This window comes from Idiotropiscis lumnitzeri, chromosome 8 (genome assembly GCF_059441095.1).
Source record: "Idiotropiscis lumnitzeri isolate Australia: NSW breed Sydney's pygmy pipehorse chromosome 8, RoL_Ilum_1.0, whole genome shotgun sequence".
Classification (NCBI taxonomy): Eukaryota; Metazoa; Chordata; class Actinopteri; order Syngnathiformes; family Syngnathidae; genus Idiotropiscis; species Idiotropiscis lumnitzeri.
Window position 1 is genome coordinate 15,002,235 of NC_142398.1, and position 17,067 is coordinate 15,019,301.

General features: G+C 42.2%; 1 protein-coding gene across 1 annotated transcript; it reads right to left on the reverse strand.

Moving 5' to 3' along the window:
- Positions 1 to 66: 66 nt before the first annotated feature.
- polq (polymerase (DNA directed), theta) lies at positions 67 to 16,044 on the reverse strand. The gene is made up of 35 exons (XM_088301883.1): positions 15,822 to 16,044; positions 15,659 to 15,728; positions 15,244 to 15,584; positions 14,950 to 15,176; positions 14,440 to 14,616; positions 14,219 to 14,349; positions 13,985 to 14,141; positions 13,793 to 13,904; positions 13,508 to 13,709; positions 13,282 to 13,423; positions 12,326 to 12,472; positions 11,983 to 12,195; positions 11,762 to 11,904; positions 11,490 to 11,679; positions 11,235 to 11,377; positions 10,917 to 11,110; positions 10,527 to 10,651; positions 9,913 to 10,156; positions 8,094 to 9,411; positions 6,269 to 7,541; positions 6,055 to 6,186; positions 5,801 to 5,991; positions 5,201 to 5,408; positions 4,934 to 5,127; positions 3,853 to 3,978; positions 3,611 to 3,785; positions 3,418 to 3,538; positions 2,555 to 2,658; positions 2,376 to 2,458; positions 2,194 to 2,295; positions 2,007 to 2,118; positions 1,250 to 1,374; positions 805 to 940; positions 630 to 730; positions 67 to 338 (listed from the first exon to the last, which is right to left on the reverse strand). Exons 1-35 carry the CDS (start codon positions 15,893 to 15,895, stop codon positions 225 to 227), a joined length of 7,647 nt encoding a protein of 2,548 aa, XP_088158009.1. The 5' UTR covers positions 15,896 to 16,044; the 3' UTR covers positions 67 to 224.
- Between the last annotated feature and the right edge of the window lie 1,023 nt (positions 16,045 to 17,067).

Here is a 17,067-nt window from a genome sequence, read left to right on the forward strand (position 1 = left end):
TACACTTTTTACATTGTTACAATTAATTTATTTCATTGCACAGTGTCATGGATACACATGATAATATCCTACTCCATATGTTAATTAAAAAAAATCTCAAGTATTTGAATAAATAGTTTCTCCCAGTTCATTTACCTTTAAAAAATGCAATTCTATATCATTCTTTATGCTGTGATAAAAATATTGTTAAATATGACAGAGTATACCCAGATGAATACAGTACATTAAATATCCAAGTCTTGCAAATTCCCCCAGCTAGGTCCTGCTTTTACTTTGGCTTTTAGCTTCACGTAAAGTTTTACTGCTGACTCCATCTCCCGCTTCACTATTTGAGCCACCTGGCGGGAAACAAAAACAAGACCTACAGGTAATTATGGAAAAACAATTTGCCAACCATATCGACAGGTTATTGATAATATATGGGTAATAAGGGTGTTATATAGCCACAATGAATAGCTCTGGTGTATGACACTATTAAAACATTTCAATGCAAATAGCTTACTACCACTAACTGATCATATCTTTGTAAAGGCAAAAATGTTTGATAACCGCTCATGCACTTTGAAAGTGCAGCCATATTTAATGTGGCAAATTGAGTTTACATTGAGTACTCTCCAACACTATCCTACCTGGATGAGATTCTCCTCAGTAGTTTCATAAAACAGTTCATCATGGAGCTGCAGGACAAAGTAAGCTCCTCTCAAGTGTGAGCCTCTCCGAGGATGACTGCCTGTAGCCACAATGGACAGTTTTACATCGCACATGATACGGTTCTGACTGTAAGCGAGTGTGATTGTGCGTTACCCGTGTGTGTGTGCTGGTGAGAGAGTGGAGCTTTCGGATATGTTTTTCTCAGCCGCCTGTGGATGTTGATGGTGGCGCGTTTAACGATGTCTGCTGCTGAGCCCTGGACAGTTGTGTTGACCGCCTGACGCTCTGCCTGGATAAGACAAGAAGTTATCGGTGTGTCTTATGATTCATCGTTATTTCGTTAGACATCAATGTCAATAAGATAGATCCCAGTTTGCACTAATTGCAATCTGTCCTTCTGTCTATCTTGATGATCAATATGGAGCAACTCGAAAAAGCAATTCCTGTGGTAATCTGGGTTTTTATCTTATTGTTAGAGCACCCTAATTCTCGATAAAAATTTTATAAAAATTCTACAATTTGATCTGCTGTCAAACTGGATTTTCCATGATACACAGTCAACCTATTTTTTTTTTTAAAACTTGACTGAAATGCATACGTGCGCTTTGACATGAGGATTTGTGCTGGTGATCCCAGGAAGGTATCGGCGACGTCCCATCAGAGTTTGAACGAAACCGACCTTGATGCACTTCTTCACTGTTTCCCTGAGGAAACGGTTGATCCCTACACACATACAACAATATAAATAGATCCATTGAATGAAAGTAAAATGATTTTTAATGGGGAGTTTATAATCAGTCCCATCATCATGGAGAGAGCGGAGGGGGGCGTGGCCATATTTTTTCAAGTGGTCACGTTTCTTAATTTCTCCAAAATGAATGGATTAAAAAAAATAATAAATAAAACTCATTTCAGTTTCCTGATGAAAAAATATATAAACTGAGCTAGTTAGTGAAAAATAGGCCATCGTGCCCGGCCACATCCTTTAATTTTACCTTCCGCCATTTAGCGGATGAGCATTTGAATTATCACTATACTTCACTGGAATAGATAAATGAACAAAGTTAGAGTGGTGCCTTGAGATACGAGTTTATTTCATTCCATGACCACCCTTGTAAACCCGCAGCTCTTAAATGGGCTTTCCCCTTTAAAAGAAATTTCAATCTGTTCCATTACCCTGCAAGTTGAGCAAGCGCTCATATCTCAAGTTTGCACTTGCAAGTCAAAGCAAAAAAAAATCAATCGTCTCAATGACACTTAATTTCCTCATATGTGCACATATTAGTACAAAATGAAATTATAACATTGAGACCAATTTAGTGAAATGGGATAATTGATGATGAGACAAAGCTTACCTTTGTATCTGGCCTTGAAACTCTCTATGTAGCAGGCTGCGTCATTCTCCTCCACGCCCATCTGCTCCCCTAAAGATTTGGCCCCCATCCCGTAAATGATGCCGTAGCAGATCTGGAAAAACAAAGAAAACAGACTTGAGTAAGTGATTTTGAATGTCCACATTGTCACACATGAGCCTTGATGCACCTGCTTGGCTTGCTGTCTGAGGTTGTCGTTGACAGTGTCTGGGTCGACGCTTTTCCATTCGGCGGCGATGCAGCGAAACACGTCGGCCCCCCCATTTAGCACCTAGCGCACACAATATACTTTATATAATATACTATTTTTTCTGATTCTCTCAAGTGTTGACCCTGTGAATCGGTCCAGACCTGCAGCAGACGTTGATCTTTGGACAGGTGAGCGAGCACCCTCAACTCCAGCTGGGAGTAATCGACCGCCAATATCATCCCGCCTGCAGCAAAAGAAGGTTGAACGCAACAAATGTCAGACACGGGGGAAAAAGAATCACAGCTGAAAATGCAAACCGAGACTAAAATGCATTATGGACCTGAGAAAGGTACAAAAGCGTGTCTCATGCTGACGGAGAAAGACGGTCCTCGATGAGCAGCCTCGCTGTCGGGAACCGATGGAGCCAAAGAACGTCTCTTCTTTCTGCAACATAAAAATCTTGATTCATGCAAAAAATGTACTCAAAGCATGAGGCAATGTAATAGGCGCAGATTTTTTTTTCTTCTTCTGAGATGGTGGAAGACGTGAGACTTAAAATGTGTATTCATTTCAATAGATGTGTACTTTGAAAGCAAAATTAGTATGAATGGAGACGTTAAAAAAAATACAAGCTTCATGTTTTTTTTTTACTATAGTATTCAGTATTCAATTGAGTTTATATATTTTATTGTCTTTCACAATTCTACTTATTACTTCTTAGAGGTTAACAAATATGATGTTTAAATCTACCCTCAAAAATGCTTTTGGAAGACGGTTGAACGCTTTTGAAAAATAATCACCCCCCATTATTGCGATTAAATATGCAATTATTTTTTTATTGCAACAAATCTGTGACCTGATATGTAAACATGTCACTTAAGCACTCAACTTATCAAGACACTATGTAAAGTGCATTCTACCACACTGTGATGTCAATCTGAAATTGATGAATTGTTCAGCTCTATTTTGAAAAGGTCAAGTTTGCTGAGAGAACCCACGCAAGCACGTGGGAAACAAACTTCACAGAGGAAGACCCGAGCCCGGATTCGAACCCACGACCTTTGAACTGTAAGAACTGTTGAACCTGACATCTAACTAACTAATCTGATGAAATTAGGATTCTCTCTGACATTGCCAATAAAACGTGAGCATCATTGTTTGTTAACTCCTGTCCAAAGTATATCAAAGCAGTGTTGGCGTTACCCATGATTGCTCTTGTAGCGGCCATCTTGTGAAGGCGGGCTCTCTCCCACCACAGTGGGCATACAAATGTCAAAGTCTTTGGGCACGTTCTGTATGTTAGGCTCTGTAAAGCTCACTCGACCTAAAGCCACACGGAAAAAAAAATATGAATATTTTCCATGACCATCTCAATGCAGTAACATCCGGTCCGTACCCGTAGCTGTGTGCGTCTGGGCTATGGGGTAGATTCTATCCATGGCCAGTGTCGTGTGGTACTGCTTCTCCCTCTGCAGTGGGAACACCACTTTAGTCAAAGCGTTGGTGATCCTCCTCCACTCCAGAATCACGCCTGGGAGCGGATGCAGACGACGAAGCTTCTCCAGAACATCCTGAAAACAGACGATTTATTTAGAGGGACTTTTTCGCAGCTTCTTTGGGTTGAAATAAGCGGTTCACCTTGGTCGTGCTGAACTGCTTCCCGAGGCGAACTCTGCCTCCACCTCGGCGGGTGTATCCGAGGGTCTTCTTGCACTTTGATGTGACGTCACCGTTTGGAGGGAGATGGAGCTCGAAGAACAAAACCTATGAAAGGACGAGCATGGTGACACACTTTTGAAGATCACGTGCCTCCTAGACTCTCCTCAGTGCAAACTGAGGACAACCATAAAGGCCACCAGTAAAGCAGTTTGCTTACAGTTTTGTCACTAAAATCCATTCTTGAAAAATTTGAGGAAAAACTTCAAAATGACACTAAAAATGACACTGACGTCCATCAAGGGTCAACAACAACAATTTAGAGCAGCAGACAAAGAAAAACAGATGCATACCTTCATCTGAACCTTGAATATTTCCCAAGGGCGTGAGTGAAGCATATTTGCAGTTTGATTATTAGTCATTTAACGTGAAATCCCGCCTATTTGATTTTTTACCCGGTGGAATCGGCCTTCTGGAATTCACTGAAAAACTCACCCGTTTGAAGTTTTTTGTGCGTTTTCTTTAACACTCGAAGGGTGTTACAAAGTGGTGCCAAAGCTCTGGATAATCGGAAATAAGTAAGTATGCGGACGTTAAGCCTGGATTGTTAATGGATGTTACGTAGTGGAAAGTTTTCGCCACAGGTATATTTTTGTTTTGCGGAGCGGCGAATAAAAACGTGTTTAGTTTTAAGGACTGTAAGATGTGTTTTAAATGAAGAAAAGGTGGTTTTGGATCTTAGGTTGTTGTATTTTTACAATTTAAACCAGGGATGGGCAACTGTCGGCGCAGCGTGATTTTTTTTTTTCAAAATAATTATTTTGCTGGGGATGGGAGACTCAACTACAGTGTAACTCGTGGTACAACACCAGCAGATTCACTTGTGCGTGGATTTCTATTTCCAACATTTTTTAAAACATTTTGGATTTTTCTTTTGTTTTTTGGGGGGAGCCAACCAATAAACAAGGTTTTTTTGTGGAAAACACATTCATGATATCATTCAATACATATCACTCAAAAATACCAACTTTCTTGGCAGAGGTGGAATAAAACAGCATCGGACCTGTGCAATGTCGTCGATGCAGGTAAGGGAGAAGCAATGCCCCGCCAGCTCGTATGCTTGAGTTTCCAGCGCTGCCAGTTTGGCTTGCATCACATGTTTTTGTCTCTCACACTCGTCTACACTGAATCCCACTCCGTTGAGTTCCAGCAGAGCCAAACAAACTTGCGAGGGCATCTCAACGCTCCTAAAGGATTCTGCGCAACGTGACAGGACCTGACATGTCAAAATTGCTCATCGTCATGATTCTTAAATCTTATCTAACCTTACCGAGCATGCCGTCTTTATCTAGTAGAGTGTTGAGATGGTTCATGACGGTGTATACCAGCACACTAGTAGTCGCTGCGCTCACGCGGGGACAGTGAGCATTTGCATTTACAAGGCCGTCCAATAGGGGGAGCTCTTCTGGACAGTACACAGTGATCATGTTGGCCAGAGTCCTCTCCTCAGTGCCAGGATCCATCAGCCAACATGCCACCTTGGGGAAAACATCAGCAGACATTAGGAAGACAGAATGCAAATTACGTATGCATGTTATAGAACACAGTATGACTGTATAGGGCAAGAAAAATATCTAGTAAATTGGAATGGGGGCCACGTGCATCATCATATAGAAAATTGAAAAGAAATTCAAATTCCCTTTCTGACGGTCCCTACAAAATAAAGTAGATGGACTTCATTGACCCGTACGCTTTCGGGACAATTCTGAGCAAGAACCATTTCATTTTTAAAGATACTGACACAAGACGGCAAAGGTCGCTGAGGTCAAACGTCAGCAAATTCCATGTTACTTGTCGTAAGAAATGATTTTCATCTCATGTTGATATTGTCAGGGATGATTTGAAAAAAATGACAATATTGGACTCTTACTTTGGGGTCTTCACAGTTTCCCTCCAAGCTGACACCACAGCTCAACACCAGCTTTTTGTACACCTGGATGATGTCATACATGACAACAGTGGCAGCTGAAGGCCGGCTGAGAATTGTCTTCACGTGCTCAAGCCTCTCAGCCACCGGCAAACCGTCATCCAGATCCGGAGGGGCAAGACTTGAACTCAAACCTGAGAAGCAATAAAAACTGTATGATCTCCTTCCTGTCTGCGTGTGCGTGCATGGGTTTAGACCTTTATCCTGCTTTTGTTGAAAGGATATGTAGAATGCATCTCTTGCTCCCCAGCAGACAGACAGCCCAATCAGCAGCAATCCATCACTGCCTCTTATAGGAAAACCATCAACACCTTGGCGCTTCTGTTGAGCTGTTTACACAAAGGGAATTTATGGAACGCACTCTAATACAATTTTCCCGCAAATACAAAAAAAAACAACTGCATCGATTACCTCTCTTATGTTCCCCTCCTATTTCCTCCTCTGGCTCCGGCTGGTGCCCGACCATTTCACAGGCCAACGCCAGAGAGTAGCGCTCCTTAGTTTTCCATTCCATGATGAACGTCTCGAAAAGGCGCTTGTCACTTGAAACGTCGATGATGGAGAACACGCTGCATTCGCTGGAAGAGAGCGATGCATCTTGGGAGAGCTGAAGAGAGAAGCCCTCGCAGGAGTCCGGCGAGGGAGGCTGCAACGCGGGAGATTGTTGTCCGGGACTGGAAGTTCCCTTGTTGTACTGCTTTGATTTACGCGTCATATTTTTGGATTCAGAAAAAGCTCCTGGCAGATCGCTTGTGGAACATTTCGGAGGTCGCCTGAGCAGGGCGCCCGAGGGGGTCGACTGATTGAGCGGACAGACAGTGAGAGGGGACTGGATTGAAGTAGTGGTTAGCTTGATTCTGGGCGTCACGGGTGGTGTCTCCTGAGTGGGTGGTATCAAATCCCCAGCAGAGCCAGGCCTCTCTGTTAAGCTTTCTGATGCCTCTCTTGAAGCTTGTGGCGGAACAGAATCTGACTCTGGGTTTGAATTGTCAGGGTTTGGGCATTTTTTCCTCCCTCGCGAGGACGGAGGAGACATTTTGGGAGGCTGTGCACAGTTTGAAGGTGGAATTTGCTCATGGCCTAATGTACAGTTTTGCACAGGTTGGTCAGACATACTGGGCCAGCAATCGAAGATCTCCTGCAGACCAGGACTGCAAAAAAAGCTGTTCTGAGGCGCAACATTGGCATGGGGTTGTTTTGAAATGACATCATCTGATGCTACAGCGATGAGTTCACCTTCCTGTTCCTTCTTGTTACATTCCTCACTCAGCCTTTCTTGGCTCATTGATTTCAGTAAAAATTGTGGCTCAGCTTGCGCAGATGTTAGATGTGCCTCATGATCATCCAGGTGACTGGCCTCTTGCCTCTCCAGAAAATGCTCGCCCACCAGCAAAGAGTCACCCCACTCCGACAGGTTGAAAGAAGACTCACCCCACTGGACGGCTTCATGCTTCTCGGCCTCCTGGTTGACGAGGAGTTGGCTGCGACGTTTCTCCGTGGGGGAGAGTCGGAGGTGGACGCCTCTCGTGTGCTGGCCGCCATCATCCTGGTCTGTCTGATGTGGGCTCAGAGAGTTCTCATACAGGCCGTCGAACAAGAAACTGCTGCTTCTGTTTGGATCGTCCTCAGAAGCACCAGCAGCAGTATCACGGTTACCGTCATCCACATTATTGACAGCAGAATTCTGCAGAAAAAAAAATGGCATTATTTTTTTCTCTATATTTAAAATGCATTAAGCTGCTATGATGTCATCACAGTACAATGGAGCCTCGATTTAACCGATTAATTGAGGGAAGAGTTTGTCCATTGCAGGCGATAAGCCGTTACAGTAGGAAATTATTGTTTTGTTTATCATTTCTTTTCAGCCTACAGATACCCACTATTGGACAAAACTATTATAAATATATATAAAAAATAGCTTGTGAGTGCTGTCAAGTGATTATTTTTTTAACTAATCGCAAAAAAATCTGTAATTAATTGCAATTAATCACATTTTTCTACTATTTATCTATACTTTTTTCAGCTCTCTTACGATAAGGGCTTTAAAAATAAATGTGTACTGAATTAAAATTAGCATGTTGAAAAGACCATCAGAGTAAAAAAACGGCACTACGAGAGACTATTTTCTGTCGGTTAAAATGAGGTTCTGCTTTATTTTATTTTTTTTGCATTTGGTACCATTTGGTGCAAACATGTACATGTGGAAATATGATACAGTAGTGAATTCATCACTCACCTGATGACTGGTGTCGAGGATGAGCTCCATCTGGCTATCGGTCAGAGAAATACTGAACAGGGGGCATTTGTTGCTCGAGGCTTCACGAGCGGCACTTCCTCCGTCTTTGCTATCTTGCTCCACGCCAGCTTCTGCCATTGCCTCATTTTGAAAATGAACTCTATCGTTCAAGTCCCGTGGTCGTCCATCATTCTCATCATTCCCATCGCTGTTTTCCAATTCCGGCCGGACAATTATCCGTTCAGTCTGAGTGTCCAATTCAAAACTGTCACCAAACGTCTCTCCTCCCAGCTTGAGCTCTCGCTGCGTTTCTTCGTTTCGATCTTCTCCTGCGTAAAGCTCAGGAGATGAAAACATCTCCACGTCTGCAGCCTCTGCCCATCTTTGCATGGTGTCAGGCGAGGATATTTGGGCTGGGGCAGGACGAGAGGAGTCTGAGGTGTCTACTTGTTCATCCAGACGAAGCGTGGTTTGCGCTTCTCCAGCAGGGCCAGTCAGCCCGGTCGAGTCTTGAGGCTTTTTGTTACTTCGGATGGATTGAAGGACTTTGTTTAGGATCCTTGAATGCTTCAGTTTCCCCGGTTGCATCGGTGAAGCATTATCAAAGTCGGATGTCTTTGAGCGAACACTCGGGTCGTCTTCCGACCTGAAACTTGCTGCTCTCAACCGAGGAAGAGGCAGCAGGGGCAGATGTGGTTCAGGAACTTGTTGGAGTTGAAACGTTGGGCTGGACACAATCTCAGCCAATTCTTGCGTCATACTTCCTCTAGGCGCATGCGTTTCTTTTCGGATTGCAACTTGAATTGGGACTCCTTCCCGCGCAAATGTTTTCACCTCGTCGGTTCTCGGCTCTCTCCTTTCCAGCTTCGGCTCGCTTTTTGCTTCATCAGCTTTGGATTCTTTTCTCTGCTCACTCAAGTCCTTCTTGCTTGGCTTATCTAGTTGTGTCTTGATATCTGTCATCTCAGTTTTACATTTCCCTTGATCTCTTCTAGGTTCTCCTTGATCCCGTCGTGAAGTCATATCAGCATCCAGCATCTTATTTTCCCCAACACTATCTTCCTCTTGGTTGCCATCACCACCATCAGAATGACCTTCCTGTACGCTATGGACAGCGGGCACACCAGAGGAAAGCGTTGCTGGGTCCCACTGAATACCCAGCTGTGCCAAATCTCCCTGAAGAAGAAGCTTTGCCTCCGATACAATCGCAACGGCCGCTTCTTGTTCGGTCAGAGCCCGCCCGCCACTCACCCACACGCAGCGGAGATTGCGTCGCTCCACAGCCTCCACTTCGCTCTCATCCACAGCACGCTTGGAGCTGAGGAACAACAGTAGACTCATTGGTTCAAAGATTCCAATCTGTTGCTCGTGTATCCGAAGCGTTAATAGATAATTGGCAGCATTTTAATTAGAGATTGTTATCCACTTCTATGGCTGTCAAAGTTATTCAGTTTAAATTGTGATTTATTAGTTATCCAAAGACTGCCTAATCATCATATTTACATTACAGTATATATATTTTTTAGATTTATATTTTTATAGCTTATGCCTATGAGTCCTCTTCACATGATTGAAGTACTTTTAAACTTATTAAAATATCCTATATTTTTTTAGACACATTGCGAACATGTATTTTTTTTCATGTTGAAATTTGTTGAACAAAAAAAAAGCTTCAACACAGCAGGACCATGACAGGTGGACTGCGATATTGCAGGAGATTTTTGCAGCTATGTTGAATTTCAAAACATGTATCAAAAAACTGGTTAGTAAAACGTTGCCAAAATGAGTCCACATTTTACACACACTCAAACCCTCCTACCTCTTGAATGGGACAGCGTTCCTCAGAGCTTTCTCCACATCCGCTACTGAAGCCCTTGCAAGTTCAGCGACAGTGCACAAATCTTGTGCGTAAAGCGCTCGGGCCCTTGCCGCAGTCAGAAGGGAAACCCTTACCAGGTCCACAAGTTCACGTTGGACGCCGAAGCACAGCCTGGTCTGGTACTGCGACAGCAGCAGCTCCATGTTGCCCCAGCCTAGACGCCTGCAGAAAACTATCACCATCCCTGAAGGATGATTAAATAATAACGTTGTGCCTTAGGTATACTTCAACACTCGGAGGAAACGACAAACGATAAACTCACACAATCTAATACGATCCAGTGCAATAAAATACGTATCGGAATTACATCCATCTTTTTTCTGTACCACGTATTCTATTAATAGTCACGGGCAACCTGGAGCTGATTTTTTGGCTCTGCATGTTTTTCTTATTTAGCTGTATGATGACAGAGTAATATGTTAAAATTCAAACATGTAGTAAAATAAAATCTCTAGCTGCTGTTTTGAGCTGAATTTCAACACATTATGTAATGAGCAGAATTTGATTTCTATCTGGAATGCCGATCCACATTTTGTCATCCAGTCACGAGTCACCTGCATATGTAGCGGCAGACTGTTGGAGAGATTGCAGCTGCCCGCGATTGCAGTTGTATTTGGATGCCACTGCTCCCAAAGGAACCTCTTTTACTAGATCCTGCAGCACCAGAGTGGTGAAGAATCTGTGAAGGCATAGCAAAAGATGGATGCTGTTTTAATACATGTAAGCATTTTGAAATTAGTATTAGTGAATGTAAATTTGGTTTGGACAATCAGAAATAAATCATGCATCTACAAATAGATGACATCAATTTTCTGATTAAAAAGTATAAACATTATATTAGCATAAAGCTAACTTTTTACACTTCTGAATTCACTCAATCGGTGCTTATAAATAAATACATACTGTAATTAGTGCATGCATCTTTCTAGAAATGTATGCATTGCCTTTTATGAATTGCCATTTGTCTGTGTTGCTTCTCGGTCTTGGCAATAAGTTTTCCCCCGACTGAACGAGCCAGGAAACCCTCCTGGACGCCCACCAACTCAGCCACTCGCTTCATCGATGAGGACAGCTGCTCCCATAGACAGAAGAACTGATACCAATCTATTGTCGTCCACTCTGCATACAATGGAGTGATCTGGAGGGGAAGGTTTTCAATTTTTCATTTACACTTGAAGTACCATGCTTTCAGATGTGTTTCGGGATCCTCAGTTGTGCATTTATTGGTACAAGTGAAAAGACGTATGAGAATCTTTTATCACCAGATAGAGAATGTGCAGGTCATTTTCCAGCACAAAGCCCTTCATAGCCCGCTGCAGATCTGCAAATACTCCCAACGCCTCGGTAGGAGAGAGGGAGGACGACATCGTGGCAGCACCAAGTTGAGTGGGACAGTATTGCTCCTCTGTAAATGCACACACATCAGTGGATAACAACTACTATGAAATCAATCCATCTGCTTGAGAAAATGTAAGAAAAATAAACAAAGCTTGTGATGGCTTTTACACACGGCTTACCTTCACCGTCTTTTTGGACGCTGATAAATTCATGCTCCATGAGCCATTCAACACAGGCCTCAATTGCCCCCTTGTTGCTCTCTTCCTTCGATTCCTGTTTGCTGTTACATTTCGTGCTCGCAGCCAAGAGTGAACATGAGGCATATAATCTCACATCCTGGGGAGTGCTGGCGACTCTTCCCACAATGATCTGCAGGTAGGGATGACGAAATAATATATGACTGAAAAATCACACCAATACAGTGAATGTAGTCAATTTGTGACAATCAGACCTCCAGAATGGCGCGCAACATGCTGGTGGTGACACCTTCTCCCTCCCTTTTCACCAAACAGCTCCTGATTGGCTGTAGATCACCTGTGAGGAGACTAACACCTTTCTGACGCTCTGCCTCTTTACACACCAGCACACTCTCACCTAGAATGAGGGAAAACTCATCATGATTCAACAAATGTGATTGTTTTCTGTCACGTATGCCGCGTGTGTCTTCCGTACCCGTGGTGTCCACTCCTTTCCTCCCCGCTCGTCCAGCCATTTGTTTGTAAGTAAGCGGGTCCAGCAGGTGTCCATTGAAGGCGGGAGTTCGAATGATCACCCTGCGGGCAGGGAGATTGACCCCGGACGAGAGAGTGGAGGTGGCGGCCAAGACCCTGACCACGCCATGACGGAAAGCACCCTCCAGCACGTCACGTTCATCAAATGTCAAACCTGCAGGGGCACATTTTAGTCTGACTGGACTTAGCAAAGGAAATTAAAAATAAACAAAATCATTTTTTGAGTTCAGACATTTTATTTTGACTCAAGGGTTGTTGATTTTTTTCAAGTGGATGTGTATTACCAGCATGGTGAAAGGCCACGCCCCATGGAACAGAGCGCTTCAGAATAGGATCCAATCCTGCTGGAGTCCGGCTCAACTGGGCTAAGACATCCGCCAGTCCCTCCTCATCCAAGCACACTGGTTGGGGTTCTGAATCGTCCTTACGTTCTGAAATATTTTTATATAAGAAATACAATGAATCTTTATACAATACAATACAATTTTATTTTTATCTCAATCTTTGAATATTCACAGTTCGGCTTTAGCTGATTCAGGGATTTTAACCTCCATTGTCCGCTGAAAAAATAAACGATATTTGATACATATTTATACAAAAAGGAGTGCTTTGCTGCGATTTTGTGTCACTTACTGTGTCAATTAAATGATCGATTTTCACTAATCGTGTCAGAGCTCTGTCCTGGTGTATATTGTATAAAATTTATATTCTTTTTTACATATATGGACCGTAGCAACATGATGATGAGAAAACTACTAAATGCAGAACTCTGCCAAGGCTTAATGTAATTGTTCCAAACCTTTTCTGTCTTGTTTACCTCACACCGCCGTCATACAGTACATCCTCACTCATACTTGCTGTTGATGATTCTCCAAAACATAACACAACTGATTATTAATTGAAAATCATTTCATTTAGTCTCTGTAATTTAAACAGAATTCTCAGGCATTGACTTCTTTTTAACTCAAAAATAAAAATAAATATGATTCCATGAAAATAAATATTTAATTAAATTGTAAAAAAAAATTAAATTATAATCCTTTTTTGTCTGCATATAAAAAAATAAAATTAAAAAAACAAAAATATTTGCATTAAAAAAAAAAGGTCTTATTACTGTATAGCTGAGGGATCATTTGTGGTATTACGAACACACAATTACACAAATGTATAAGCATTTAAAATTGTCAGATGAAAAACAACCACATACAGTATGGCTCAAATGCGTGAAACAGGAAATTACCAGTATGTTTGAGGTTGTAGAACTCCCTGGCGATACTGTCAGCCAGTTTCTCACACCAGTTTTTGGAGGGGCAGAAGAGCAACACGGAATGGCCCTCCCGCACCGTCTCATAACACAAGCTGACTATGTGCTCGTCATCGCCCTTAATGAACGTACAATAGCAGTGATTAAAAGGGAGTTCTTTTATTCATTTATGATGCACGCATTAACCTACAGTATCATTTACCTTTATCGAGAGTGCCGGAGTGAATTGTCGAACCGCAGAGAGGCTCTTGTCGTAGATGTTGCAGCCCACCTTTAGATGCTCCTGCAAGGGTACCGGTCTGTAGTCGGTCTGGTAAAGCTCCGCACCTAACCAGTTGGCCAGGAGGGACAAGTTGGGCAAAGTAGCACTCATACCTACTATCTGCACCCCCTCAGAAAGTGACCTATCAAAACAACTGAAATAAAAGAATGCACAAACGCACTCGCACACACTAGACAAAGACGCGCACACAAGCAAGACACAAACCCGGCGGTGTTGCGCTTCTGTGCAATGTAGCGAATTTTGGTCAAGAGAAGTTCAAGCAGATATCCCCTTCCGGAATCTCCAACCATGTGCAACTCATCCACCACGACCATACCTAGATGCACAAATTGTGAAAAAAAATTTGAAAATCACACATGATGGCCACTCGCAAGCTGACTTTCACAAGTGCATTACCTAGTAAAGCCATATTGTCTTCCTCGATTAGTCTGTTTACGAGAGAGTTGGCTTTCTCTATGGTGCAAACGGCCACATCCACAGCAGCAAAGCCACCAGCAGCTGATGTGCTTCCCATGAAGCCGTCCACACGCACGCCAGCCTCTTCAAATACGCTCTGCGGCGACACCGAAATCTATGAACTCCACCATTTACAGTACCTCGTTTTGCAAAAATCTGCATCCTACTCTTCACCTGAAGGTAGTGCATTTTCTCTTTGGCCACAGAAACAAATGGCAAAATCAAGAGAGCTTTTCTTTTAGTCTCCAACACACGCTTCAGCATCAGCAACTCAGACACGAAAGTCTTCCCAGCACTAGTTGGAGCTATAAAATCAAAAGAATGAAAAAAAAAATAGAATGTAAAAATACTTCAAATGATTTCTTTTAACTCAAAGGAGATGTTCAGTGCCTTACCGGAGTAGACCAGGTTACCTCCCTGCAGAACCTGACCGAGGCTGAGGCATTGAGCCTGCCAGTCAAACATGTGAGTTACTCTGTGTTTGTGGTAACTCTCCAAGACTGGGGTGGGTAAACCCCAACTGGATAACAACAGCTTGTCCGATTGCGCTTCAGGAACACGCAAAGCCAAGGCTGTGCAGTGGAGAACACACCCGGAAATCACAGTAAAATGTCATTCAATTCATAAAATCAAATAAAACAATCAAATTAAAAATGGACACGTAGGAATTGGTGAATCAAATATTGAGCCATACTAATATATTTCAGGGAAGCATCAATCGACAGTAATTTTATGTGACTCTTTCCACCCCACTTGCAACTTTTTTTTTTACAAGATAGAAACGAGCAAAATTCACAACATTGTTCCTAATTTTACCAACATTCTTACGATGATGCTTTAACCTTTTAGTTCATGCAGAACAAGGAAGCCATGACCATAGTCATATAGGTCTTAGGCTGTTTTACCTGGCTGAGGTAAGGTGTCACTCGGAGTACAGAGCTCCAAGCCACTGGGAACCGTCAGCACGGAGGCGGACTGGTTCTGTGGTGATTGCTCCACCTTGGACCTCTTCACAGCCGCAGCAACGTGCGTGGGACTGAACAAAATGTAGTTCCCAGAACCATCATGAGACGGTCCTGCAGTCATATTCTCATGTCCTTTTTTGTCTTTGTTACAGGAAAGCTTCTGCCTGCTGAAATACAAACAAGATATCAATCGTAAAAAGCAAAAATATGAGCTCAGTGCAAGTTAAGACTCACAAAGTGGATGTTTTAACCCCTTGGTGACTTTTTGTATCTTTTCTGACATACGCAGAAGCTGCTGCTGAATTGTTGCTCTTCTGACATGCAGCAGTCTGATGTGATTCCTCCAAGTCCTCACTGAAGAGAAGCCGTTGAGCAAATTCTTTGCAGTTGGATCTCCTAGATGGTTTCTTGCGGTTTTGTTGCAAGGCATTTTCCTGGATGCTGTGAAATTCAGACTCTGCAGAAAGGTGAGCGTTCTTCTGTGCATCAGATGCATTATTCCCAGGGTCGTTCACCGGCATTACTTTCAGGATCTCTTCATCAAGAGCCAGAGTGGACTCTCCGAGCGCAACAACCTGCAGCAGGCAATCAAGTGGACTCTTTTGTAAGGATATGTCATAGATGAACATTATACAAATGTCCTGCTCACCATTGTTTCGCCTCTGCCCGGAAGACAATCGGTTGCCTTCAACAAGTTGTCACTGTAAGCTGGATCATCGCTGTTACGTCGGATAGCAAACAGTTATCACATTTCGAACAGATGATAAAATAATAAATGTGCTAATTTTTAAAACCTTTAAAAGAAAACTTACAACTTTTTCTTTTTGATCTTGTGCTGACCCATGTAGTATTTTCTTTTCAAAGGAGGACCACCAGGAGTACTCATGATGTGCTGATTTGGATGAGCGTGTGTGAAGGTTGCCGTTACTTAACATGACATCGCCTTTTTAATGCTTCTGTTTGAATAACGGTAGAAAGCAACGGGCTAAAGAGAAAAACAACAAAGGGCTGTTATGATTTGATAGAGGAAACATATACACACTAGTTGCGCGAAATCAAAAGTCCCGCCTGTTGTTTCACAGAAAGCATTCCGACGGGAAATAATACGAGCAAGTAAAAGGTCCTGCACGATTTCACGCAAGACTATAAAATATTGGCGGCTGCTTCTGGATTAATTTAGACGTCGTCTTTCCTAAAATAATAACACAATTAACTCTTTGTTGTGCGCCTGGTGATTGGCGGCTGTGACGTCTGCAAAAATAAAAGCGTGAAAGGACATTTCAGCTTGAATGGTCGCAACGCATTAAAATTAAAAAAGGAATTAAATGAATAAAAAATAAATCTCTCGACATCTCAATACATTTTTAAAGGTGGGAAAAATAGAGTAAAATATACAATATTACATATTCAGAACAGTAGGCATTATACAATTTACTTATTTGTTTTTATTCATTTTCAAACATTTTTCTCATTGAGTAATTTGTAACTCCAGTTAAATAAAAATGTATGTGTGTGAGGGGGGGAATTTTACATGCAAGTCATTTTGTTGCTGTCCTCTGAAAAACACGTATGTCCATTTTTTTTTAATTTTCACATTAATATCTGTAACGTAGAAACTCCATTCATAAAAATGAAAAAATCTGTAAAAACAAAAATGGACATACGTGTTTTTCACAGGATAGCGATGATATGTAAATTACAATCAAATCGTAAGAGGTGCTGAAAAGTAAACTTGTTGGCATAGTTTTGAGTAAGAAGTATATATTGCTCCAGTGGGGTGGGGAAAATGAGACAGTGTTCAAATAAAATAAATGGGGAAAAAAATTTTAAATAAAACTGTTTTTTATCAAAACCACAAAAAGTTGTAAACTTTTTTTTCACTGCGAAGCTGAATGTGCATAACTCACTTAAGGAAGGGAGATTTAGACCAAACCAAGGGTAACACTTCTCTCTCTCATTTTTTCCCCATCTTAAATGGCCAAGAATGTGTCGAACCACAGTATTACTACTTATAATAGTATTTTTAATACACGTGGTACGCCGAATCTTCCACATTTT

Excerpts from the sequence above, each read along its gene's own strand:
- polq (XM_088301883.1), bottom strand. The coding sequence starts at position 15,895 with ATGAGTACTCCTGGTGGTCCTCCTTTGAAAAGAAAATACTACATGGGT. Across the intron at positions 11,378-11,489 it reads CGTCCAAAAAGACGGTGAAG|AGGAGCAATACTGTCCCACT; the intron begins GTAAGCCGTGTG and ends GTGCATTTACAG. Across the intron at positions 2,119-2,193 it reads TCAGACAGCAAGCCAAGCAG|ATCTGCTACGGCATCATTTA; the intron begins GTGCATCAAGGC and ends TTGTTTTTCCAG.